The sequence below is a fragment of the Rana temporaria genome, chromosome 7 (genome assembly GCF_905171775.1).
Source record: "Rana temporaria chromosome 7, aRanTem1.1, whole genome shotgun sequence".
NCBI lineage: Eukaryota > Metazoa > Chordata > Amphibia > Anura > Ranidae > Rana > Rana temporaria.
Window position 1 is genome coordinate 19,013,607 of NC_053495.1, and position 27,318 is coordinate 19,040,924.

Genomic DNA, 27,318 nt, shown 5'->3' on the forward strand with positions numbered 1-27,318 from the left:
GAGGCTGCAATTGATGTTTTTTTTTTTTTCGTTTTGTTAGTTCAAAAATTTTGAGCACCAGCCGCCACTGACCACCAGCCCTGCCAGGGGGGGGGGGCTTGACCCCCCTTGCCTTTACCTGCGGACGCCCATGCCCAGAAACACCACCTGCAACAGCAGGACCAGACTGCCCCATTTGTCTCCCAATCTAGTGCCCCAACCCCTTCCATTCCCTCCCAGTCCTCCTATCGTACTTCCTTTAAACTCTGTTCCCAGTATTCCTCCCCCTCCCTCCTCCCTATTATTACAACCTCTCAAAAAATGTGATTTACAATGTAAATAAAAAAGAAATAATTCCATTTGGATAACAATTTTTGTGCTGCGTATTGATTTTATTAAAGCAAAGTAATTTTTTAAATATGTATTTACCAGCAGTAACATATTCAGCAATATAGGTAAAACAACAATTGCACACAACATGAAGAAAAGGGTATAACAAACGGACAAAAGTAAATCTGTTTTCAATATTGATCATACACCACTGTATATGCAGCCAATCAGGCGCCGTGGTTCCATGAAATGCTTGTTCAGCCGACATTTTTAAAGCATCTTTTAGCATTCTTCTCCTCCTGGTTGTCTCCAGCGTTTGCTGTAGTCCCACTCCCTTGAGTCCCTACATTGGTAAAGATGAACTTGTAATTGCACATGACTATTATTACAAGGAGAAATATTTCTTATAATTAACCACTTCCATACCGGGCACTTATACACCTTCCCTCCCAGACCAATTTTTAGCTTTCAGCGCTGTTGCACTTTGAATGACAATTGCGCGGTCATGCTACACTGTACCCAAATTTTTATCATTTTGTACCCACAAATAGATCTAAAGATAAGCCATGTTAAAGCAGGTGTAACTTTGCGACGGGTAAAAACGACTAGCGACGATGTACGGGATTGCGACGAACGCGCGGATCTTCATGGACCGCCGTAACTAGTCATTTGCATATTCTACGCCGACCGCAATGGAATCGCCACCTAGCGGCCGGCCTAGAATTGCATCCTAAGATCCGACGGTGTAAGTCAATTAGGCCCCATACACACGAGAGGATTTATCCGCGAATACGGTCCAGCGGAACGTTTCCGCGGATAAATCCTCTCGAGGATTTCAGCGGATTTCTCTGCGATGGAGTGTACTCACCATCGCATTGAAATCCGCGTCGAAATCCTCTGGCGATGACGTGTCGCGCCGTCGCCGCGATTATGACGCGGCGACGTGCGCGACGCTGTCATATAAGGAATTCCACGCATGCGTCGAATCATTACGACGCATGCGGGGGATCCCTTCGGACGGATGGATCCGGTGAGTCTGTACAGACCAGCGGATCCATCCGTTGGGATGGATTCCAGCAGATAGATTTGTTTAGCATGTCAGCAAATATTCGATCTGCTGGAATCCATCCCAGGGGAGATATATCCGCGGAAACAGATCCGCTGGAGTGTACACACCATAGGATCTATCCGCTGAAACCCATTCGCTGGGATTTTTCAGCGGATGGATTCTATCGTGTGTATGGGGCCTTACACCTGTCGGATCTTATGGCTATCTATGCGTAACTGATTCTATGAATCAGTCGCATAGTTAGGACGGGCGGATCACAGAGATACGACGGCGTATCAGGAGATACGCCGTCGTATCTCTTCTGTGAATCTGGCCCTTAGTTCCTCTACGGTTTCCTGGGTCATGGGGCAGTTATCCGATTGAATGCTGGTGCACCATTTATGACTCGGGTAGCCATCTTTGATCAGACAGAGACTATTTAAGATCCTGGCTCCCAGTGTTGGTGCGCATTTCACGTGTGGCTAGAGTAGGGTCATCTGTCTGGCAGGGACAGGGTTTAGCATCAGGAAGGGTTTGCCAAGGAGTGGGGAAGTGCAGGGACACTCCATCCTATCTGGAAGCCTACCAACTTGGGGACAGACCAGCCAAGCTGAATTCCGCTCCTTGAGACAGATGCTGTCGGCACTCCTGAAACCTTTTACTATTGACACATGGTTGTTACATCCTGTGAGTGTTTCCAGTCCGGCTGCCTTCCTGCTGGGTTTGTTGTGTATTGCCGAACTTCAGGTATTTCTGTTTCTCTGCACTGGGACTCTGTGGCCCAGATTCTCAAAGGGCTTACGACGGCGCAACGCCATGTACGCCGTCGTAAGTCCTAATCTGGGCCGTCGTATCTATGCGACTGATTCTTAGAATCAGTTACGCATAGATATCCATTAGATCCGAGAGGCGTACGGCCCTTACGCCGTCGGATCTTAAATGCATTTTTTTTTATCCGCTAGGTGTCGCCTCTGTCGTTTTCCCCGTCGAGTATGCAAATTAGCTATTTACGCGAATACCCGAACGTACGCGCGGCCGACGCAGTAAAGTTACGACGTTTACGTTAGGCTTGTCCTGGCGTAAAGTTGCCCCTGGGTATATGAGGCGCAATCAATGTTAAGTATGGCCGTCGTTCCCGCGTCGAAATTTATAAATTTACGTTGTTTGCGTAAGTCGTCCGTGAATGGGGCTGGACGCCATTTACGTTCACGTCGAAACCAATGACGTCCTTGCGACGTCATTTGGAGCAATGCACCCTGGGATATTTTACGGACGGCGCATTCGCAGTACGTTCGGCGCGGGAACGCGCTTAATTTAAATGCTACACGCCCCCCACCCGCCTAATTTGAATTAGGCGGGCTTGCGCCTGGTGATTTACGCTACGCCGCCGCAACTTTACAGGCAAGTTCTTTGTGAATAAAGCACTTGCCTGAAAAACTTGCGGCGGCGTAATGTAAGTGAGATACGTTACGCCCGCCCTAAGTTACGCAATTCTACGAGAATCTGGCCCTGAGTGTTTTCTGCCACCACACTGCACTGCATCTACCTACAAATATGTAAATTTCATAAACAGAACCACAGATAATATCTATAAGATTTTGGGGCCTTTACATGACAACTGTTCTGTTAATGTAGATATAAGTGTAGAGTTTTGCTAAATCCACAGCATATCATCAGCAAGACCCAACACAACACTTACATTTTTGTGGACAGTATCCCCACTTTTCATCCTTATTATAATCTCCTGTTGTAGCGCACCAGAGACGCCCATTAGAGATTCCATCACTGGTACAGTCTGAATACCACTTGGAGTTATAATTAAATGGGAAGACACAGAGCTGACCATTAGCGTTTCCACCTTCAGCATAGATCACTGTAAAAAAAAAAGGAAAATAATATACAGAAGTCCTCCTCTATAAACATAATGCATACAAAAATGTATCAAGGAAAAGTAAAAAGAGCGATAATGTGAGGAATCCCATATTAAGACCTTTTATAGTGAGAAGAACCATGACTGCTTAGCACTATAGACTTAGGGCCAGATTCAGAAAGACTTACGACGGGCGTATCAGTAGATACGCCTTTTCGTAAGTCCGAATCCGCGCCGTCGCAACTTTAAGCGTATGCTCAAACTGAGATACGCTTAAATGTTGCTGAGATATGACCGGCGTAAGTCTCCTACGCCGTCGTATCTTAACTGCATATTTACGCTGGCCGCTAGGGGCGTGTACGCTAATTTACGCCTAGAATATGTAAATCAGCTAGATACGCCTATTCACGAACGTACGCCCGGCCGTCGCAGTACAGCTACGCCGTTTCCGTAAGGCTTTTTCCGGCGTAAAGTTACCCCTGCTATATGAGGCGCAGCCAATGTTAAGTATGGACGTCGGGCCAGCGTCAAATTTTCCGTCGTTTGCGTAAGTCGTTCGCGAATAGGGCTGTGCGCAATTTACGTTCACGTCGAAAGCATTGGCTTTTTGCGGGTTAATTTGGAGCATGCGCACTGGGATACTTTCACGGACGGCGCAAAGTGTCATTTACGTGGGGTCACGATGAGTTTACATAAAACGCGCCCACATCTTACACATTTGAATTAGGCGGGCTTACGCCGGCCAATTTACGCTAGGCCGCCGCAACTTACGGAGCAAGTGCTTTGTGAATAATGCACTTGCCTGTCAAAGTGTAGCGTAAATAGGATACGCTACGCCCGCATAGAGTTACGCGCTCCCTACCTGAATCTACCCCTTAGTTGACCCAATTACATATAGAAATTTGAACATTTCCCAAGTAAAACACAGGACAATTTGGAATTGAAGGGCAAAGCTACAGTGTTTTGGGTTAAGACAGCTCATTTATTGACCAATATCTTTAATAAAACAACATAAATTAATTTATGTCACGTACACACGACCGTTTTTCATGATGAGAAAATGCTATTTTTATAATTGGTCGTTAAAAACAGTTGTGTGTAGGTTCCAGGGTATTTTTCTTGATGAGAAAAAATGGGCATTAAAAATTTAGGGCCAGATCCACAAAGAGCCGGCGTAACGTAAAAATTCCCATTTAAGTTACACTGCCTTAAAATTTCTACCTAAGTGCCCGATCCACAAAGCACTTACCTAGAAATTTTCGGCTGTGTAACTTAAATTCCGCCGGCGCAAGGCGTTCCTCTTCAAATGGGGGCGATTCCCATTTAAATTAGGCGCGCTCCCGCGCCGGCCGTACTGCGCGTGCTCGTTACGTCATTTTCCCGACGTGCATAGCGCGAAATTACATTACGCCGAGCTTTGTGGATCGCGACGTGTCAATAAAGTTGCGTCAGGAGAAAAAAAAGATGCGGCGAAAAAAAAAAAATTTAAAACAAAAAAAAAAAACGCGTCGCTGGACAGAAGGGTCTGCTTTTACAAGGTGTAAACCAGTGGTCTCAAAGTACCGGCCCGCGGGCCATTTGCGGCCCGCGGACCAGTTATAAATGGCCCGCAGACAGGGTGGAAGTGAGGGGAGCAAAAAAAAAAAAAAATTTTTTTTTTTACCTAGCGCCATCTGGTGGTGAGCCGTTGGTATTACAAGTTATTACCACCAGATGTGAGCTGGCGCCATCTGGTGGTGGCCGTTGGTATTACAAGTTAAGCATTACAAGTTAAAGTGGTAGTTCACCCTCTCGTACTTGATTTTACCATCGAGACAGGCATTGTAGCGCGAGCTACAGTATGCCTGTCCCGATTTTTTTAACCCCGTACTCACCTCATAGTCGTCCATCGTAGATTTCGGCTCCCGCGGGGAATGGGCGTGCCTATGGAGAGGGAGGATGATTGACGGCCGGCCCTGGCACGTCACTCTCCCCGAAGACAGCCGGAGTAGGTCTCGGCTCTTCACGGCGCCTGCGCACAGGCTATGCGCACGCGTCGTGAAGACCAAGCCTATTTCGGCTATTTCCGGAGAAGCGTGACGCGCCAGAGCCGGCCGTCAATCATCCTCCGTCTCCAGAGGCACGCCCATTCCCCGGTATCTTCGATGGACGACTACAAGGTGAGTATGGGGGGAAAAAATTCGGGACAGGCATACTGTAGCTCGCGCTACAATGCCTGATTTAAAGGTAAAAGAAAAAAAATTATTTTTTTTCCCGTCGATAGGGTGAACCCCCGCTTTAAACAGCAATTCTAATGTCATTTTACACTATTTTCACTGCCATATTCTTCCCTCTAATTAGAACCCCCAAACATTATATATATTTTTTATCCTAACACCCTAGAGAATAAAATAGCGATCGTTGCAATACTTTCTGTTACGCCGTATTTGCGCAGCGGTCTTACAAGCGCACTTTTTTGGGAAAAAAATACACTTTTTTTAATTAAAAAATAAGACAACAGTAAAGTTATCCCCATTTTTTTTTATATTATGAAAGATAATGTTACGCCGAGTAAATTCATACCCAACATGTCACGCTTCAAAATTGTGTCCGCTTGTGGAATGCCGACAAACTTTTTTACCCTTTAAAATCTTCATAGGCGACGTTTAAAAAAAATCTACAGGTTGCATGTTTTAAGTTACAGAGGAGCTAGAATTATTGCTCTCACTCTACCAATCGCGGCGATACCTTACATGTGTGGTTTGAACACCGTTTACATATGCGGGCGCTGCTCACGTATGTGTTCGCTTCTGCACGCAAGCTCGTCGGGACGGGGTGCGTTTTCAGGCTCCTAACTTTTTTAGCTGGCTCCTAGATTCCAAGCAAATTTGTCAAACCCTGACTTACACCAGTGCTGGTGGTAATAATGCGCTCGCTGACACCAGTGCTGGGGGTTAATAATGTGTTCGCTGACACCAGTACTGTTGTTTTTGAAGTTTGCATGCGGCCCCCCATGGCATATGAAAACTTGTCTTGTGGCCCTCAGGTAATTTGAGTTTGAGACCCCTGGTGTAAACAGTTTACACTTTGTAAAAGCAGCCCTAATTTTACAGTTGCAAACTAAAACTTACGGAGAAAAAACGAAGCGTAAAAGCTTCGTGGATCTCCGTAAGTGCTAATTTGCATACCCGAAGCGGCATTTCGACGCAAAATGCCCCCAGCGGCGGATGCGGTACTGCATCCTAAGATCCGGCAGTGTAAGTCCCTTACACATGCCGGATCTTCTGTCTATTTCTTGGAAACTGATTCTGTGGATCAGTTCCAAAGATAGAAACAGGGATACGACGGCGTATCAGTAGATACGCCGGCGTATCCCTTTTGAGGATCTGGCCCTTAACCCCTATTTGTAGCTAAAGGACCAGGCCCCTTTTTGCGGTCCGGCACTGCGTCGCTTTAACTGACAATTGCGCGGTCGTGCGACGTGGCTCTCAAACAAAATTGCCTTTTTTTCCCCCACAAATAGAACTTTCTTTTGGTGGTATTTGATCACCTCTGCGGTTTTTATTTTTTGCTCTGTAAACAAAAATAGAGCGCCAATTTTGAAAAAAATGCAATTTTTTAATTTTTTTTGCTATAATAAATATCCCCTAAAAATATATATATAAAAAAAAATGTTTTCTCAGTTTAGGCCGATACGTATTCTTCTACATATTTTTGGATAAAAAAAAATGCAATAAGCGTTTATTTAATGGTTTGCGCAAAAGTTGTTACATCCTGTGAGTGTTCCCAGTCCGGCTGCCTTCCTGCTGGGTTTGTTGTGTATTGCCGAACTTCAGGTATTTCTGTTTCTCTGCACTGGGACTCTGAGGCCCTGTACACACGAGAGGATCTATCCGCTGAAAAATCTCAGCGGATCGGTTTCAGCGGATAGATCCCCTGGTGTGTACGTTCCAGCGGATATTTATCCGTGGATATTTCCGATTTCCAGCAGATAAAAATTTGTAGACATGCTAACAAATCTATCCGCTGGAATCGGCTCCAGCGGATCGATCCGGTGGTCTGTTCAGACTCACCGGATCGATCCGTCCGAACCCATCCCTCGCATGCGTCGTAATGATTCGACGCATGCGTGGATATCCTTATATGACAGCGTCGCGCACGTCGCCGCGTCATCATCGCGGCGACGGCGCGACATGTCACCGCGATGGGAATTCGGCGCGGATTTCGATCCGATGGTGTGTACACTCCATCGGATCAAAATCCTCAGAGGATTTATCCGCGGATACGGTCCGGCGGACCGTATCCGCGGATCAATCCTATCGTGTGTACCAGGCCTGAGTGTTTTCTGCCACCACACTGCACTGCATCTACCTACAAATATGTACATTTCATACACAGAACCACAGATAATATCTATAGGATTTTGAAGCCTATACATGACAACTGTTCTGTTAAAGGGGTTGTAAAGGTACAATTTTTTTTCCCTAAATAGCTTCCTTTACCTTAGTGCAGTCCTCCTTCACTTACCTCATCCTTCCATTTTGCTTTTAAATGTCCTTATTTCTTCTGAGAAATCCTCACTTCCTGTTCTTCTGTCTGTAACTCCACACAGTAATGCGAGGCTTTCTCCCTGGTGTGGAGTGTCGTGCTCGCCCCCTCCCTTGGACTACAGGAGAGTCAGGACGCCCACTAACACACAGCTCCTTTCTCTATCTGCAACGTAGAGAGCGTCCTGACTCTCCTGTAGTCCAAGGGAGGGGGCGAGCACGACACTCCACACCAGGGAGAAAGCCTCGCATTACTGTGTGGAGTTACAGACAGAAGAACAGGAAGTGAGGATTTCTCAGAAGAAATAAGGACATTTAAAAGCAAAATGGAAGGATGAGGTAAGTGAAGGAGGACTGCACTAAGGTAAAGGAAGCTATTTAGGAAACATTTTTGTTTACTTTTACAATCCCTTTAATGTAGATATAAGTGTAGCGTTTTGCTAAATCCACAGCATATCATCAGCAAGACCCAACACAACACTTACATTTTTGTGGACAGTATCTCCACTTGTTATCCTTATTATAATCTCCTGTTGTAGAGCACCAGAGACGCCCATCAGAGGTTCCATCACTGGTACAGTCAGAATACCACTTGGACTTATAATTAAATGGGAAGACACAGAGCTGACCATTAGCAGTTCCATCTTCAGCATAGATCACTGTAAAAAAAAAGTATAAGAGCGTTACCTAGCAAAGGAAAATAATATACAGAAGTCCTCCTCTATAAACATAGGGGCAGATCCACAAAGATCTGCCCCCGGCGCAGCGTATCTGAGATACGCTACGCCGCCGTAACTCACTTTTTTTGGTTTGAATCCTGAAAGAAGTCGCGCCGCGCGTAGTGTATCTCTCGCGGCGTAACGGCGCCTAATTCAAATCGTCGAGTAGGGGGGCGTGTTTCATTTAAATGAAGCGCATCCCCGCGCCGAAAGAAATGCGCATGCGCCGTCCCTAAATTTCCCGCCGTGCATTGCGCTAAATTACGTCGCAAGGACGTCATTGGTTTTGACTTGGACTTAAATTATGTCCAGCCCCATTCACAAACGACTTACGCAAAAAAAAAAAATTTAATTATACGCGGGAACGACGGCCATACTTAACATTGAGTACGCCACCAAATAGCAGCTTTAACTATACGCCGAAAAAAGCCGATTAGAGACAACGTAAAGGAATGCGCCAGCTGCTCGTACATTCGTGGATCGTCGGAAATAGCTAATTTGCATACTCGACGCGGAAAACGAAGGGAACGCCACCCAGCGGACGCCGAAGAATTGCATCTTAGATCCGAAGGTGTACGAAGACGTACGCCTGTCGGATCTAACCCAGATGCCTTCGTATCTTGTTTTGAGGATTCAAAACAAAGATACGACGCGGGAAATTTGAAAGTACGCCGGCGTATCAGTAGATACGCCATCGTACTTGCTTTGTGGATCTGCCCCATAATGCATACAAAAATGTATCAAGGAAAAGTAAAAAGAGCAATAATGTGAGGAATCCCATATTAAGACCTTTTATAGTGAGAAGAACCATGACTGCTTAGCGCTATAGACTTAGTTGACCCAATTACATATAGAAATTTGAACATTTCCCAAGTAATACACAGGACAATTTGGAATTGAAGGGCAAATCTACAGTGTTTTGGGTTAAGGCAGCTCATTTATTGACCAATATCTTTAATAAAACAACATAAATTAACTAATGCCGCGTACACACGTTTTTTCATGACGAGAAAAATTGAATTTTTTTAATTGGCCGTTAACACTTGTGTGTAGGCTTCAGAGCATTTTTCTCGATGAGAAAAAATGGGCATTAAAAATTTAGAACCTGCTCTATTTTTTCTCGTCGTTTTTCTCGTCGTGAAAAACAGTCGTGTGTAGGCTTTAACGACGGGGAAAAAACGTGCATGCTCAGAAGCAAGTTTTGAGACAGGAAATTTGCATAAGCAGCCCAAAGGGTGGCGCCGAGTGATTGAGTGAGTGAGTAACTTGTATAGCGCTGACAAATGCGAACCGAATCGCCGCAAGGCGCTTGTATCCAGGGTCGTGCTGATCCTTCAGAAGAGATGGGTCTTCAGTTTTTTCCTAAAAGCCCGATGGTTTTCTTCCATGCGAATGGTCGTGGGTAGAGCATTCCAAAGCCGAGGTGCTTGGACTGAAAATCTACGTTCTCCCTTAGATTTGTAGCGGGCTGTGGGGATTTCGAGAAGGTTTTGGTTAGTTGATCGGAACACCCGATTGGTGACGTAGGGTTTAATTTTCAAGTATTGCGGAGCGCTTCCTTGTGCGCATTTGTGAGTGAGGCAGAGTGTCTTGAATGTGATCCGATCCTTTACGGCTAGCCAGTGGAGGGACCTCAAGACCGGGGCGATAGATTCCCACGTTTTTTTTACCTGTTACCAGTCTGGCTGCCGTGTTCTGGATGACTTGTAGACGCAAAATCTGGTATTTGGGTAGTCCTAAGTAGAGGGAGTTTGCGTAGTCGAGTCGGGAATTGATGATTGTACCAACCACTACAATGGAACTTCCCCTTTATAGTGCCGTCATACGTGTTGTATGTCACCGCGCTTTGCTCGGGTATTTTTTTTACGAACGTATGGATGCAAGGCAGGCTTGAGAGGAATCACGTCGAGAAAAATTTCGTTTTTTTGCATGACAAGAATAACGGTAGTGTGTACGCACAGAGGCGTATCTAGTGAAAATAGCGCCTATGGCAAGCACTGAAACTGCGCCCCTGTCGGAAAATTTGAAACCCATCTTTCTGGTAACCTTAACAAAAAAAATAGCTAACAAAACTAGTGATATTTATCATCCCTTGTGATACCTTGGGTAGTGACATATCCTCTTTATGGAGAAATCTGGGGTTTATTAGACCCCTGATCCCTCCTCTGCCCTCCAAGGCCAGGTAAATGCAGAACCAATACTGGAAGTGATGAAATCTTCATCACTTAAGGCCTCAGTTTTTACAGAGGAGAGGGAGAAACTAATGTTCCTCCTTCTTCTTTGTGTGCTGCCAATCCGACCAGATGGAATGGGAGAGCCTGGGCGAACAGGGGAGAGCTGTGGCTGAACACAGCAGGGATAGCGCTGCCATTGTCCATTAGCAAAGGTGCTAAAAAGGAGATCCTGCCTATGCTCGGGAGGAGGGAAGAAGAGACCCTCAGACCCTGGTAAGTGCCTTGCTGCCCAGCCACTCAACAGTGCCCCCTTCATATGGCGCCCATGGCACTTGCCATGGCTGCCATACCCTAGATACACCACTGCATGGCTGCCATACCCTAGATACGCCACTGTGTACGCAGCATTAGGGTAAAGGGGATACAATTTTTTTATTTAAATTGTAATGCCCTACAAGAAAAGGGACAATAGAAAAGGAAAGATGTACACATGGATGTTGGTTTGGAAATGGGGACAGTCCCTTCCAATGAGGATCAGTTAGGAACCTTGCCCAAACACAGACTACATCCTATAACTACATATTTTAAAAAGTACCTTAGTTACAAAATTTTCTAATGAATTCCAAATTTTCAGGCCGATTCTAATTCTGTGTGAAGAATAGTTAGTTGTTAGGAAACGGGCCAGGAAGCCAGCCGCCGCATCCTTAACAACTGATGACTCATCAGCGGTCAGCGGGTTTCCCTGCTGCCTGCTGAATGTATACAGAATTGCCAGCAAATAAGAATTCATAACAAAATCCATACCAGGCCCTTATTCAAGCATGCATACCAGGAAAGGGGGGGGGGCATAAGTGAGCATGTTGATAGGCACAAGGGCCTCCTCCCCACAACCCTGGCCTAGTGTTTGTGGGGGTGTGGGAGGGGGGTGACTTATCGGAATCTGGAAGCCCCCTTGTTAAAAGATTATGGGGTAAAAACCCTGAACGAAAAATAAAAAGTTATCTGCCGAACACAACTGCTCCTGTCCAGGGGCACAGCTGAATGACAGGTAAACATAGGGACGGGGGTTACCTGGTGATGTAACTGGGTGACCCCACCCCTATGTTTACCTATCATTCTGCTCTGTATTTTTTTGAATAAAAAACACATCAGTTTTTGACAAGCCCTTTCTTAACTTTAATTTTGATTTACTATGTACCCCATACTCATTCACATGGGGGGGGGGGGGCATGATTTGGGGGCTGCCTTGATTCACACAGAATTTATCGGAGATGTGGAATTCATTAAAAAATTCTAACTAAATTAAACTAAACTAAATTAGTAACATAACAAACCTATCCATAGTTAAATGAAACAATTGTTTTCGTTCTGCACATGTCTACATGATAGGAGAAAAAATTTGAAATTAAATTTGCAAACATTTGTATGTTCTGTGATATTTTGTTAGGGTCAAATGCTGGAAAACATATACTTAACCTTGTACAGAGCCATAGATTATGGGCCAGATTCACATAGCTCAGCGGATCTATAGATCCGCTCGTTCTACGTGAATTAAGATCCGCTCCCGCAAGTTTAGGAGGCAAGTGGCTAATTCACAAACCACTTACCTCCAAACTTGCGACGGCGGATCCTAAATCCCCCAGCGGAATTCAAATTCCGCGGCTAGGGGAGTGTCATATTTAAATCAGGCGCGTTCCCGCGCCAATTTAAATGCGCAGGCGCCGTCCGCGAAATTTCCCGGCGTGCATTGCTCCCACTGACGTCGCTAGGACGTCAGTGGTTGCGACGCTTACGTAAACGACGTCCGTCCGTATTCAAGAACGACTTACGCAAACTACGTTAAAAAATTCAAATTCGACGCGGGAACGCCGGCTATACTTAACATTGGCTGCGCCTGATAAAAGAAAGGGTAAGTATACGACGGGTACACCGCTACGGAAACGTCGTAAGAAGACTGCGTCGGGTCCACGTACGTTCGTGAATTTGCGTATCTCGCTGATTTACATATTATTTCTTGTAAATCAGCGGGAACGCCCCCGGCGCCATTTTTCAATTTAAAAATAGATCCGACAGTGTAACACAGTGTAACACTGTCGGATCTAGCCCTATCTATGCGTATCTGATTCTATGAATCAGGCGCATAGATAGGACCAGTTTTTTTTTTTTTTTTTTTTTTTACTTGGAAAAACCAACTTTATTTATTCAAGGCACATATTACAAGACAGGTCAAATACATTTGACAAAAAAAAAAAAAGGTTTAAAGGTGAAATGCATGTTCATTCTTTGGTTACTTAGATACCACGGGTCCTACATTCACATGTTCAAGAGGACAGAGGAGCATTTTAATATGGAACGATCCCCAGATATGGCACAATCAGACACACGTTTCTCCATCCTCTAGCCATCTGTCCCAAACCTTGGAATACTTCTGTGTGGAGCCCCTGTGTGTATAGATCAGTTTCTTAAATGGTAAAATGTCATTAACAGCCTTTTTCCACATCCGTAGAGTGGGGGGCAAATCCTGCATCCATCTCTGGGCAATTACTTTACGAGCTAAAAATAATGTTTCAGATATGAAAATTGTGTGATATTTATCCACCTCTATGTCAGGCAACAGCCCCAAGATACACAGCTTAGGGTCAAGTACCACAGGGGATCCCATATTGTCATGCAGAAAGCGGACAACCTGCGTCCAGTAAGTCTGAATATTTGGACAACTCCAAATGAGATGATAAAAAGTGGCACTCGTGGACTGACACTGACGACAGGTTGGATTGGGTGTGCGGTGGAATTTGGCCAGTCTCAGCGGTGTCAGGTAGGCTCTATGAACAATGTAAAGTTGCGTCAGTCTGTCTGACAGTTTAGGTGATGTAGCCTTGGTCCCCCCCAATATTTCGTCCCAATCTGCACCCTCTATTGGGCCTACGTCCCTCTCCCAAGCCGTCTTAGCCTTCTGAGTAATGGCTACTGTACCCTGATGTCTAATGGTGCGGTACAGGTGCGAAATAAGTTTAGAGGGATCGCTCCCCATAACAATATCTAGCACTGGCGGGGGTTCTGTCTCCACCTCCAGAGATGGTAGCTGGGTTCGGAGTGCATGCCGGAGCTGCAGGTGTTTAAATACTAAGTGCTGTGGGAGCGAGAATTCCTCTCTAAGTGCGTGAAACTGCTTAATCCCTGAGACTGATAGGACTTGGTGCAGGTATATTATTCCGTGTCTGGCCCACACCACCGAGTCAGGGACCCCTGCTAGCTCTGGCATATGGCTGTTAAGCCACAGTGGAGTATGGGAATAAAATTTCCCAACATTCTGTTTTTTAAGGGATATTTCCCAAACCTGTTGGTGATGCTTTAACATCCCCGAGTTGTACCTCGCGGTCTGTTTTTGCGTTTGTTTCCCACGGAGGATTGACTGGAGTGGTGTATGCGCCGGGTGCCCGGGTTTGTCTCAAACTAAAGCCCTATAGCGTTGTAGTTCCGAGGTATTGAAGTGATATAAGTGAGAGAGCTGTGCGGCCAAGTAATACTCATGGAGATCTGGGAGGGCAACACCTCCCATGTCCGTCGGGTTCTTTAAAATGTGCCAAGCAAGTTTGTGTCTACCACTTAGATAGGACCAGTTTACGTCAGAGATACGATGGTGTATCTGTAGATACATCGTCGTATCTCTTTGTGAATCTGGCCCAATATCTGTAAGCTTCTGGGGTCTATACAGTATATCACAACTGATCTGTTAATGTAGCGGTATGGAGCTTTACTAAACCCAAGGCATATCATCAGCAAGACCAAACACAACACTTACAATTACGTGTACAGTATCCCCACTTCTTATCCTTATTATAATCTTCTGTTGTAGAGCACCAGAGACGTCCATCAGAGGTTCCATCACCAGTACAGCCCCAGTAGCCCTTGAAATTATACTTGAATGGGAAGACACAGGGCTGACCATTAGCGTTTCCACCTACAGCATAGGTCACTGGCAAAAAAAAAGTATAACAAATTTACCAAGCAAGGGAAAATAACATACATACAGCAATTTTCTATAAACATAATGGATACAAAAAATGTATCAAGGAAGACTAAAACGAGCGTTATTCCTCTTTTAGCAAGGCCTCGTCTGCATGTAGTTGGTAGGTGGTGTGTGTACTAAGGAATATGGCAACAGGGTATCCCTGAATTATGCTATATACAGTGGGGCAAAAAAGCATTTAGTCCCCACCAATTGTGCAAGTTCTCCCACTTAAAAAGATGAGAGAGGCCTGTAATTGTCATCATATGTAGACCTCAACTATGAGAGACACAAATGCAGACAATCACATTGTCTGATTTGGAAAAAATGTATTTGCAAATTATGGTGGAAAATAAGTATTTGGTCAATATTAAAAGTTCATCTCAATACTTTGTTATATATATCCTTTGTTGGCAATGACAGAGGTCAAACGTTTTCTTTAAGTCTTCACAAGGTTGTCGCACACTGTTGCTGGTATGTTGGCCCATTCCTCCATGCAGATCTCCTCTAGAACAGTGATATTTTGGGGCTGTCGCTGGGCAACAAGGACTTTCGACTGCCTCCAAAGATTTTCCATTAGGTTGAGATCTGGAGACTAGGCTAGGCCACTCCAGGACCTTGAAATGCTTCTTACAAAGCCACTCCTTCGTTGCCCAGGCGGTGTGTTTGGGATCATTGTCATACTGAAAGACCCAGCCATGTTTCATATTCAATGCTCTTGCTGATGGGAGGAGGTTTGCACTCAAAATCTCACAATACATGGCCCCATTCATTTTTTCATGTACAAGGATCAGTCGTCCTGTTCCCTTTGCAGAGAAACAGCCCCAAAGCATGATGTTGCCACCCCCATGCTTCACAGTAGGTATGGTGTTCTTTGGTTGCAACTCAGCAGTCTCTCTCTTCCAAACACGACGAGTTATGTTTCTACCAAACAGTTCTACTTTGGTTTCATCTGACCATATGACATTATCCCAATCCTCTTCTGGATCATCCAAATACTCTCTAGCAAGACGGGCCCGGACATGTACTGGCTTAAGCAGGGGGACACGTCTGGCACTGCAGGATCTGAGTCCCTGGCGGTGTTACTGATGGTAGCCTTGGTTACGTTGGTCCCAGCTCTCTGCAGGTCATTCACTAGGTCCCCCCAAGTGGTTCTGGGATTTTTTCTCACCGTTCTTGTGATAATTTTGACCCCACAGGGTGAGATCTTGCATGGAGCCCCAGATCGAGGGAGATTATCAGTGGTCTTGTATGTCTTCCATTTTCTAATTATTGCTCCCACAGTTAATTTCTTCACACCAAGCTGGTTGCCTATTGCAGATTCAGTCTTCTCAGCCTGGTGCAGGTCTACAATTTTGTTTCTGGTCCTTCGACAGCTCTTCGGTCTTCACCATAGTGGAGTTTGGAGTGTGACTGTTTGAGGTTGTGGACAGGTGTCTTTTATACTGATAACAAGTTCAAACAGGTGCCATAAATACAGGTAACGAGTGGAGGACAGAGGAGCCTCTTTTAGAAGAAGATACAGGTCTGTGAGAGCCAGAAATCTTGCTTGTTTGTAGAGGAGACCAAATACTTATTTTCCACCATAATTTGCAAATAATTTTTTTCCAAATCAGACAATGTGATTGTCTGGATTTGTTTCCACATTTTGCCTCTCAGCGTTGAGGTATACCTATGGTGACAATTACAGGCCTATCTCCTCTTTTTAAGTGGGAGAACTTTCACAATTGGTGGCTGACTAAATACTTTTTTGCCCCACTGTAGGTTTGTAGCCTGGAAAAGAGAGGTCCCTTCAGGGCTAGGCGGATCACAGACTCCGAATGAGGGTGTACAGTAGGCAGATTCATGGTGGGGAGATAGCTGGACTTTCATGCTCATAGCATTGTAGATTTATAGAGTTGTACTGTACTGCTGGCATGAAGTGTAGAGTTGATAAAGTGCCTATATGGAGTTGTTGGTCCATTAAATCCCAGTAAAAGTGCCAATAGGCTATTTGTGTGAACATTCTTTTACTTGTGAAGGTGGGACAAGATGGTAGAGTTTCTCCCTTTACAGGTGTGCATGTAGCCTATCTCAAAAAAAAAATGAGGGAAGGTGCCCTTGGCCAACTTTTTTATATTCTTTAACCACTTGCCGCCCGCCAATGACAGATTGACGGCGGAAAAGTGGTTGTAGAATCCTGACCGGACGTCATATGACGTCCTCAGGATTCTGAGCCGCTGCGCGCCCCCGGGGGCGCGCATCGCGGCGATCGTTGTTGCGGGGTGTCAGTCTGACACCCCGCAACACCGATCTCTGTAAAGAGTCTCTCATGGAGACTCTTTACCACGTGATCAGCCGTGTCGAATCACGGCTGATCACGATGTAAACAGGAAGAGCCGTTGATGGCTCTTCCTCACTCGCGTCTGACAGACGCGAGTAGAGGAGAGCCGATCGGCGGCTCTCCTGACAGGGGGGGTTCGCGCTGATTGTTTATCAGCGCAGCCCCCCCTCGGATCGCCACATGGACCACCAGGGAAGCCCACCCTGGACCACCAGGGAAGGGCAGATCAAAAAAAAAAAAGGCTCCAAAAAAAAAAGGCTGTTAAAAAAAAAAAAGGCTAAAAAAAAAGGCTGTAAAAAAAAGGCATTAAAAAAAAATGATGCCAATCAGTGCCCACAAATGGGCACTGACTGGCAACATAGGTTAATCAGTGCCACCCCAGTGTCCATCAGTGCCACCCTACAGTTTCCATCAGTGCCACCCTACAGTGTCCATCAGTGCCACCCCACAGTGCCCATCCATGCCCAGTGCCCACCTATCAGTGTCCATCTGTGCCACCCATAAGTAGCCATCAGTGCCACCCATAAGTGCCGCCCATGAGTGCCCATCTGTGCCGCCTATGAGTGCCCAGTGCCGCCTGTGTGTGCCCATCAGTGCCGCCTATGTGTGCCCATCAGTGCCGCCTATGTGTGCCCATCAGTGCCGCCTATGTGTGCCCATCAGTGCCGCATACAAGCGCCGCCAATCAGTGCCACCTCATCTGTGCCCGTCAGTACTACCTCATTGATGTCCATCAGTGCCATCTCATCGGTGCCCATCAGTGCCGCCATATCAGTGCCCGTAATTGAAAGAGAAAACTTACTTATTTACAAAAAATGTAACAGAAAAAAATAAAAACATATTTTTTTTCAAAATTTTCACTCTTTTTTTAGTTGTTGCGCAAAAAAAAAAATCGCAGAGGTGATCAAATACCACCAAAAGAAAGCTCTATTTGTGGGGAAAAAGGACGTCAAGTTTGTTTGGGTACAGTGTAGCATGACCGCGCAATTGCCATTCAAAGTGTGACAGTGCTGAAAGCTGAAAATTGGCTTGGGCGGGAAGGTGTATACGTGCCCTGTATGGAAGTGGTTAAACAGTACAACAGATAATATCAGTAAACATCCCAACTGTCCTGTTAATGTAGACAAGATAAGTATGGAGGATCTATAAACTCACAGCATATTATCAGCAAGACCAAACACAACACTTACATGTTTGTGGACAGTATCCCCACTTCTTATCCTTATCATAATCCCCTGTTGTAGCGCACCAGAGACGCCCTTCAGAGCTGTCATCACCGGTACAGCCCCTATACCACTTGGACTTATACTTAAATGGGAAGACACAGGGCTGACCATTAGTTTCTCCACCTACAGAATAAATCACTGTGGAAAGAAGTATAACAGAGTTATCAAGCAAAGCAAAATAATATACAGATAATATACAGAAGTCCTTCTCCATAAATATAATGGAGATGTGAGTAATCCCATATTAACCATCAGACCTTTTATAGTGTAGAAGAACCATAACTGCTAAGAACTATGGGGCAGATCCACGTACATCGGCGCATATTTGCGTCGGGCGTAGCGTATCTCTGATACACTACGCCGCCGTAAATTTGCGTAGTGTCAATTTGGCGGCGTAAGGGCGCGCAATTCAAATGGATGTGATGGGGGAGTGTTTTTTGTAAAAACGTCGTGACCCGACGTAAATGACGTTTTTCTTTTAACGGCGCATGCGCCGTCCGTGGGGGTATCCCAGTGCGCATGCTCGAAAATAAACTGGAACAAGCCAATGTTTACGACTATGACGTCATTCTACGCAAATCCCTCTTTGCGAACGACTTATGCAAAAGACAAAAAATTCAAAATTCGACGCGGGAACGACGGCCATACTTAACATATGATACGCCTCATATAGCAGGGGTAACTATACGCCGGAAAAAACGCAAACGACGTAAAAAAATGCGCCGGCCCGATGTACGTTCGTGGATCGCCGTATCTAGCTAATTTGCATACTCAACGCGGAATTCGACGGAAACGCCACCTAGCGGCCGGCGGAAAAATGCACCTACGATCCGACGGCGTACCAAGACGAACGCCAGTCGGATCGAGCCCAGATGCAGTCGTATCTTGTTTTGTAGATACAGAACAAAGATACGACGCGGGAACTTTGAAATTACGCGGCATATCAATAGATACGCCGGCGTAATTCTTCTGTGGATCTGACCCTTAAGGTTTAGTTGACTGTAACCCAGATACATATAGAATTGTGAACACTGCCTAATTAACAAATAGGGATGAGCCAAACACCCCCCCCCCCCCCCGTTCGGTTCGCACCAGAACCTGCGAACACACCAAAAGTTTGTGTGAACTTTAGAACACCGTTAAAGTCTATGCGACTCGAACGTCTGAAATCTAAAGTGCTAATTTTAAAGGCTAATATGCAAGTTATTGTCCTAAAAAGTGTTTGGGGACCCGGGTCCTGCCCCAGGGGACATGTATCAATGCAAAAAAAGTTTTAAAAATGGCCGTTTTTTCGGGAGCAGTGAGTTTAATAATACTTAAAGTGAAACAATAAAATTGAAATATTCCTAGTTTCCTGTGCTTAGAACTGTCCCTGCACAAAATGTAATTTCTGAAGGAAAAAAGTCATTTAAAATCACTCGTGGCTATAATAAATTGTCGACTCCCGGCAATACATAGAAAAGTCATTCATAAAAAAAAATGTGTGGGGGTTCCCCCAAATTCAATTAACAGGCCCTTCAGGTCTGGTATGGATATTAAGGGGAACCCCGCGTCAAATAAAAAAAAATTATGTGGGGTTCCCCCCAAATATCCATTCCAGACCCTTGAGGTCTGGTATGGATTTTAAGGTGAACTCCACCCCAATTTTTTTTAAAAATGGCGTGGAGTTCCCCCAAAAAAATCCACACCAGATCCTAATTGAATTTGGGGGGACCCCCACGCATTTTTTTTTATGAATGGCTTCTCTCTGTATTGCCGGGAGCCAACAAGTCGTTATAGCCGCGAGTGATTTTAAATTACTTTTTTTCCTTCAGAAATTACACTTTGTGCAGGGACAGTTCTAAGAACGGGAAACAAGCGCTACTTTACAGGCATACTATACACCCCCCCCCAGGTATGAAATTTAATTTCACTTTTATTGTTTCACTTTAAGCATTAATAAAATCACTGCTCCCGAAAAAAAATCAGTTTTTAAAACTTTTGCACGATATTCTAATTTTTTGAGTTTCACTTGTAGTGTTGCATAACCGCGCAATCGTCAGTCAAAGTAATGGAGTGCTGTATCTCAAACGATGGCCTAGCCATGATGGGGGGGGGGGTAAATCTTCTGGAGGGCAAGTGATTAAAACAATATCAAAGTCACCAAGTAGTTACAGATCAGTTAGTTGAACTTCTATAGTTGGGAAGATACTTGAGAGTTTATTAAAATACCATATACTGTAGATGATTTTTTCTTGAAAACAATATTTGGATCTAATGCCTATTTCTTAAACAGTAATTAACCACAGATAATATTTGTAAGCTTCTGGGGCCTATACATCACAATTATCCTGTTAATGTAAACCTTATGGAGATTGTATCAACCCACAGCATATCATCAGCAAGACCAAAATACAACACTTACATTGTTGTGGACAGTATCCCCACTTCTTATCCGTATCATAATTCGCTGTTGTAGCGCACCAGAGAAGCCCTTCAGAGGTTCCATCACGGATACAGTCCAAATACCACTTGGAGTTATAAATAAATGGGAAGACACAGAGCTGACCATTAGCGTTTCCACCTTCAGCATAAGTCTCTGTGGAAAAAAGGATAACAGAGTTACCATAGGCGTGCGCACAGGGTGTGCCAGGTGTTCCTGGGTACACCCTAATCACCTTGTAAGCTGCAGATGCCTGTTTAGACCCATGATATTTCACCAAAGCCCCCTAATGGGGCTCCTAAAAAAATTGACTTTTTGTATAAATAATAATAAAAAAAAAATAGTAATTTAAAAAATAAAAATGTAATTGTAAAAATCAATAAAAAATTAAATGGTAAAAATAAAAACACAGTCCACTGCCCCACTGACACCAAACTCTGCCCTACTGACATAATTGGGCTCCTAAAAAAAAATTCAAAAAATTATAAAAAAATTAAATTATAAATAATAATAAAAAAATGTAATTGTAAAAATTAATAAAACATAAAATAGTAAAAATAAAAACTACTGACACCATCCACTGCCCCACTGACACCAAACTCTGCCCTACTGACATTATATACAGTATATACTGTATACACATGCATATGTTTTTGAGCTTTGTGGTGCACACCCTAATACATAAGGCTGCGCACACCTATGACATAGGGTGTAAGGTGTGCCTGGGCACACCCTAATCACCCTGTACTGTGCAGATTCCCCCTGCTGCCTGGCTGCAGAGAAAGGGACTGGGGAATCTCTGCCCTCAGTGCCTTTCTCTGTCTCAAAAGTTAGACATCAGGGGTCTGTTTAGACCACTGATATTTCACCAAAGCCCCAAAGAGGACTCCTAAAAAAAATAAAAAAAAGAATATTAAAAAAAAAAAGAATAAAAATAAAATTGTAAAAAAAATTATAATAATACAAATAAAGATAAACTACTGACACCGATCTCTGCCCTGCTGACTTGCCCACTGCTATATATAGTATATTACACACGCATGTGTGTTTGAGCTTTGGTGTGCACACCCTAATGCAATAGGCTGCGCACACCTATGGCTACTAATCAGTGCCATCCACTGCTGCAGTGGCCAGTGCCCACCAGTGTCTCCTCCTCAGTGTTACATATCAGTGTTGCCTACCAGTGCCCATCACTGCCGCCCATCAGTGCAGCTTCATCAGTGCCCATCAGTGTAGGAGAAAAATTACCTACTATTTGTTTTTTCCAATTTTTCAGTCTTTGTTTGTTTAATTAGCAAATACAATTAATAAATACAACCAAAATAAAGCTCTATATGTGTGAAAAAAATTATAAAAAGTTTGTTTCGTTACAGTGTTGCATGACCGCGCAATTGTCATTCAAAATGCGACAGCGCTAAAAACTGAAAATTGGCCTGGGCAGGAAGGGGGTGAAAGTGCCCAAGTTGTTAAATTCTGGTTTAGCTATTGGTTTTAGCGAGTTTATATTTATGGTATATACTTTTACATATTACAGTTTCATGATTTTTTTTTTTTTAGGAATTATAAGGTATTTTCCAATTGAATTAAAATGTATACCCTTTTTTCTTATAATCTTTTGGAGCAGCTTGTAGAGGCAGTAGTTCCTATATTTCACCACAAGATGTCGCTAGGTATAGATACAATAAATGGGAAAATAGTCTAATGCCCCGTAGACACACGACCGGTTTTTCCGTCCGATAAAAAAACGACGGTTTTCCAGACGGAATTCCTTTCAAGCCTGCCTTGCATACACACAGTCACAGAAAAGTCCGGTGAAATTTTGACTGCCAAGAACGCAGTGACGTAAAAGACTGTGACGAGCCGAGAAAATTAAGTTCTATGCTTTGGATTTTTCCTGACGGGGAAAAAAGAGATCCTGCGCCGACATATACAGAGCGGAGTACACTCGTGTATAGTCGGGCGGGCTAGGCTCCTCTCGCGTAAACGACGTACAGGACGCACGCGACGTGACCGCTAGAGGAGCTGAGCCTGCCCGACTATACCCGAGTGTACTGCGCTCGGTATATGTCGGCGCAGTGGTTCGAACAAAGCGCGGGAAGCGGGTATCGGCGTATATCGCGCACCCACGATTTTGCCCTGTTTTTCAGGGCAAAAAATGGCGTGATATGCGCCGATAAATACGGTATATCTAAAAAAATTTTTTTTAAAAAATGTATAAATTAATTTTTTTTAAAAAGGGGGGTTGCCATCCGGGGCCCTTACAAAAAAAAGGGGGGGTTGCCATCCGGGCCCCTGGGCACCTCCGGGCCCCTTACAAAAAAAAAGGGGGGGGTTGCCATCCGGGCCCCTGGGGACCTTCGGCCCCCTTACAGGTGTACTGCCTGTACCCCCCTGATGGCGGCCCTGTTCACTACCCATCCCTTTGCAATCCCCCTCCGCTCTCGCTCCTCTGCGTTTGCTCACTTCGGCATTCATCCTGTTCAACGAACGGACACACACGTATTAGTTATTATCATACAAGATACACGATTTATATAGCGCCAACAGTTTACGCAGGTTAGTATTTAGAATTGTATACAGTGGGGTAGGGGAAGCCAGTGAAGGGATTGGCAGAGAGGAGCTTTTTTTCAGCGGGAACGCGGGGGAACGCAGTTCCGGCACCTTCTGGACTGACTGTATGTAATGGCAAGGGGTGCTGCAGGGTACTGATGCTCACTGCTGGGGATCTATTTTTGCAGGGGGGTCTATTGTTGCTGAGGAGGTCTATTGTTGCTGGTGGGGGACATATTGTTGCTGGGGGGGGTTTATGTTGCTGGGGGGGGCAGTTGTTGCTGAAAGAGATCTACTGTTGGGGGAGGGGTCTATTGTTGATGGCAGCCAGAGAGTCTATTAATACTGTCTGTGCGGAGATCTGTTTATGCTGCCGCGAGTCCCGTGCTTTTTTTCAGGGGGAACTCAGTTCCACCACCTTTGGCTCAGACCCTTTGGTGAATGATCACCACAATCACTTGTAAACACAGAAGTCTGGTTTCTGTGTTTACAAGTGACAGCTCTGCACTCTGTGTGTAACCCCCCCCCCTGAACTCTGCACTCTGTATGTAATGCAATCCTGGTATTTAGGGCCAAATCCGCAAATGGGATACGACGGCGTAACTGCTGTTACGCCGTCGTATCCCTGTTCCTAACTATGGAACTGATCCACAGAATCAGTTTATCATAGATAGGCAGAAGATCCCGCATGTGTAAGGGACTTACACTGCCGGATCTTAGGATGCAGTACCGCATCCGCCGCTGGGGGCATTTCGCGTCGAAATGCCGCCTCGGGTATGCAAATTAGCACTGACGGAGATCCACGAAGCTTTTCAGCTTCGTTTTTTCTCCGTAAGTTTTAGTTTGCATACGCCAAATTAGGGCTGCTTTTACAAGGTGTAAAGTTAGTACACCATGTAAAAGCAGACCTTTCTGTCCAGCGACGCGATTTTTTTTAAAAATTTTTTTTTCCCGCCGTATCTTTTTTTTTTCCCGACGCAACTTTATTGACCCGTCGCAATCCACAAAGCTCGGCGTAACGTAATTTCGCGCTATGCACGTCGGGAAAATGACGTCACGAGCATGCGCAGTACGGCCGGCGCGGGAGCGCGCCTCATTTAAATGGGAATCGCCACCCATTTGAAGAGGAACGCCTTGCGCCGGCGGAATTTAAGTTACACAGCCGAAAATTTCTAGGTAAGTGCTTTGTGGATCGGGCACTTAGGTAGAAATTTTAAGGCAGTGTAACTTAAATGGAAAAAATTAAGTTACGCCGGATCTTTGTGGATTTGGCCCTTAATGCCCCTTTAAGACCCGTCTACGTGGTTGAGTTCCTGCACCTATTTTCTAAGAAAAAAAGCTCTGCGCGGGTCTATTGTTGCCGGCGGGGGGGGGATTTTGTTGTGGGTGGTCCATTGTTAGGGGATCTATTGCTGCTGGCTGCAGGGGATTTATTTTACTGCTTTTCTTGATATCATTACCAAATTCCATACAAATTACTTAGCACCACAAAATGATACTTGGTTCTATATTGTCTAAAAAGGGACGGTACTGGGAGGTGGGTAGGGATGGAGGAAAAGGGAAACTCGGAAAGGGGGGGTTCCTGCACCTATTGCCTGAGAAAAAAAGCCCTGGTTATACTCACTTGTGTCGGCTGCATGGTAGAGACTCCATCCGAAGCACGTGAACAGCACAAAGCCAAAGGGATGCTTCATCTTCACCACTTGCCTGAAGAAGCCTTCAACGTCCATTTATATAGAGGCTATCAGCTGGACAAGCCCTTCACTGGAAAGGATGATTCACATACTTCAATATTAATGTGGTTATAACGTTTACACTGTACCGGTGAAAAATATTATCCGTAGGATGTGTCCCAATATGTACATAAGGCTTCTATTACAGGAACTATAACTAGTAGTGTAAAGGACTGGGATCATTTAAAGTTACTATCAATATTAAAGCAATAGTAAACATTTACTTAGCACTGGGCCGGATTCAGATAGAGATACGACGGCGTTTCTCCTGATACGCCGTCGTATCTCTGAGTTCCGTCGGTCGTATCTAGGCGCCTGATTCATAGGGCCAGATTCACAAAGAGATACGACGGTATCTCTGACTTACACTGGTCCTATCTATGCGCCTGATTCATAGAATCAGATACGCATAGATAGGGCTTAGATCCGACAGTGTTACAATGTGTTACACTGTCGGATCTTTTTTTCAATTTAAAAATGGCGCCGGGGGCGTTCCCGCTGATTTACGATAAATAATATGTAAATCAGCGAGATACGCAAATTCACGAACGTACGCGGACCCGACGCAGTCTTCTTACGACGTTTCCGTAGCGGCGTACCCGTCGTATACTTACCCCTGCTTTTATCAGGCGCAGCCAATGTTAAGTATAGCTGGCGTTCCCGCGTCAAATTTGAATTTTACAACGTCGTTTGCGTACGCCGATTCACGAACACGCGCGTCGCAAGTCCCGCTCACGTCGAAACCACTGACGTCCTAGCGACGTCAGTGGGAGCAATGCACGCCGGGAAATTCCCCGGACGGCGCATGCGCATTTAAATCGGCGCGGGAACGCGCCTGATTTAAATAGTACACTCCCCCTAGCCGCGGAATTTGAATTCCGCCGGGGGATTTAGGATCCGCCGCCGCAAGTTTGGAGGTAAGTGGTTTGTGAATTAGCCACTTGCCTCTCAAACTTGCGGGAGCGGATCTTAAATCACGTAGATCGAGCGGATCTATAGATCCGCTGATCTACGTGAATCTGGCCCATAGAATCAGGTTCCGCATAGATATGCCTAAGATCCGACAGGTGTAAGTGACTTACACCGTCGGATCTTAGGCTGCAATTCCAGGCCGGCCGCTAGGTGGCGTTTCGTTTTTTGTACGCGATGAATATGCAAATGAGGAGTTCCGCCGATTCAGAAACGAATGCCCGCCTGGCGCTTTTTTTTTTTACGTCGTTTGCGTTCGGCTTTTTCCGGCAGATAGTTACCCCTGCTATATGTGGCGTATCCTATGTTAAGTATGGCCGTCGTTCCCGGGTCGAATTTTGAATTCTTTACGTCGTTTGCGTAAGTCGGTCGCGAATACGGATAGACGTAATTTACGTTCACGTCAAAACGAATGACGTCCTAGCGACGTCATTTGGAGCAATGCACGCTGGGAAATTTAGGGGACGGCGCATGCGCAGTTCGTTTTGGCGCGGGGATGCGCCTGATTTAAATTCTACACGCCCCCTAGCCGCGGAATTTGAATTCCGCCGGGGGATTTACGATCCGCCGGCGCAACTTTAGAGGCAAGTGCTTTCTGAATACAGCACTTGCCTCAAAAACTTGCGCCGGCGGATCGTAAATCAGATAGGTTACGCGGATCTAAAGATCGGCTGATCTATCAGAATCTAGCCCCTCGTATCTGATGTACAATGATTTTTCTGTAAGGTGGGGTGACAGCAGTGCAATGGCATTATCAGACCTGAAGGGCCATCTGTCCAAAAGAGCTCAAGCGGTTTGTGGAAATCATCACACATAGCTTACACCTAGGGTTGCCACCTGTCCGGGATTTACCCAGACAGTCCGGGTTTTGAATCGTGTGTCCGGGTCTCAGTCTGCCTGAAACCCGTACACATTATTCAGACTGCGCTCCCCAAGTAACCGAGATAGTCACACACAAATTTGTTGCCGTCCGGAAGCTGGGAAAGTCTGTCTGGGGGGCAGGTTCGGCATCACTGGGGGCGGGATGATGATGTCAGTGGGAGCAGTTTGGTTATACCCAATGGGCCAAATCCTCAAAAATCCTGCCTAACTTATCTTTTCCCATTTAAGTTACACTGACTTAAAATTTCTACCTAAGTGCCCGATCCACAAAGCACTTACCTAGAAATTTCAGGCCGTCTAACTTAAATGTCTCCGGCGCAAGGCGGTCCTCTTCTGCAGGGGGCGATGACAATTTAAATGAGGCGCGCTCCCGCGCCGGCCGTACTGCGCATGCTCGTGATGTCATTTTCCCGACGGGCAGCGCGCAAAATTACGTTACGTCGGGCTTTGTGGATTGCGACGGGACAATAAAGTTGCGTCGGGTAAAAAAAAAGTTACGCGCCGGGAAAAAAAATTCAAAATTTAAAAAAAAACGCGGCGATGGAAAAAAAGATCTGT

At 45.2% G+C, this 27,318-nt stretch overlaps 1 protein-coding gene across 2 annotated transcripts; it reads right to left on the minus strand.

The window, feature by feature from the left end:
• Window positions 1–338: 338 nt before the first annotated feature.
• Window positions 339–24,921, minus strand: ELSPBP1 (epididymal sperm binding protein 1). Of its 2 annotated transcripts, XM_040359005.1 has the most exons (7): window positions 24,801–24,921; window positions 20,609–20,782; window positions 18,169–18,342; window positions 14,449–14,622; window positions 8,239–8,412; window positions 3,057–3,230; window positions 339–652 (listed from the first exon to the last, which is right to left on the minus strand). In XM_040359005.1, the coding sequence occupies exons 1-7, from the start codon at window positions 24,904–24,906 to the stop codon at window positions 567–569; spliced, it is 1,062 nt and encodes a 353-aa protein (XP_040214939.1). In that variant the 5' UTR covers window positions 24,907–24,921; the 3' UTR covers window positions 339–566. The 2 variants fall into 2 exon arrangements, with proteins under 2 accessions (XP_040214939.1, XP_040214940.1); XM_040359006.1 differs by lacking the exon at window positions 18,169–18,342.
• Between the last annotated feature and the right edge of the window lie 2,397 nt (window positions 24,922–27,318).

Bases quoted from the DNA above. Each gene is read 5' to 3' on its own strand.
- ELSPBP1 (XM_040359005.1), bottom strand. From the start codon at position 24,906: ATGGACGTTGAAGGCTTCTTCAGGCAAGTGGTGAAGATGAAGCATCCC. The intron at 20,783-24,800 runs GTGAGTATAACC...TTTTTTCCACAG, and splicing joins CTACCATGCAGCCGACACAA to AGACTTATGCTGAAGGTGGA. The intron at 653-3,056 runs GTAAGTGTTGTG...TTACCAATGTAG, and splicing joins GGGATACTGTCCACAAAAAT to GGACTCAAGGGAGTGGGACT.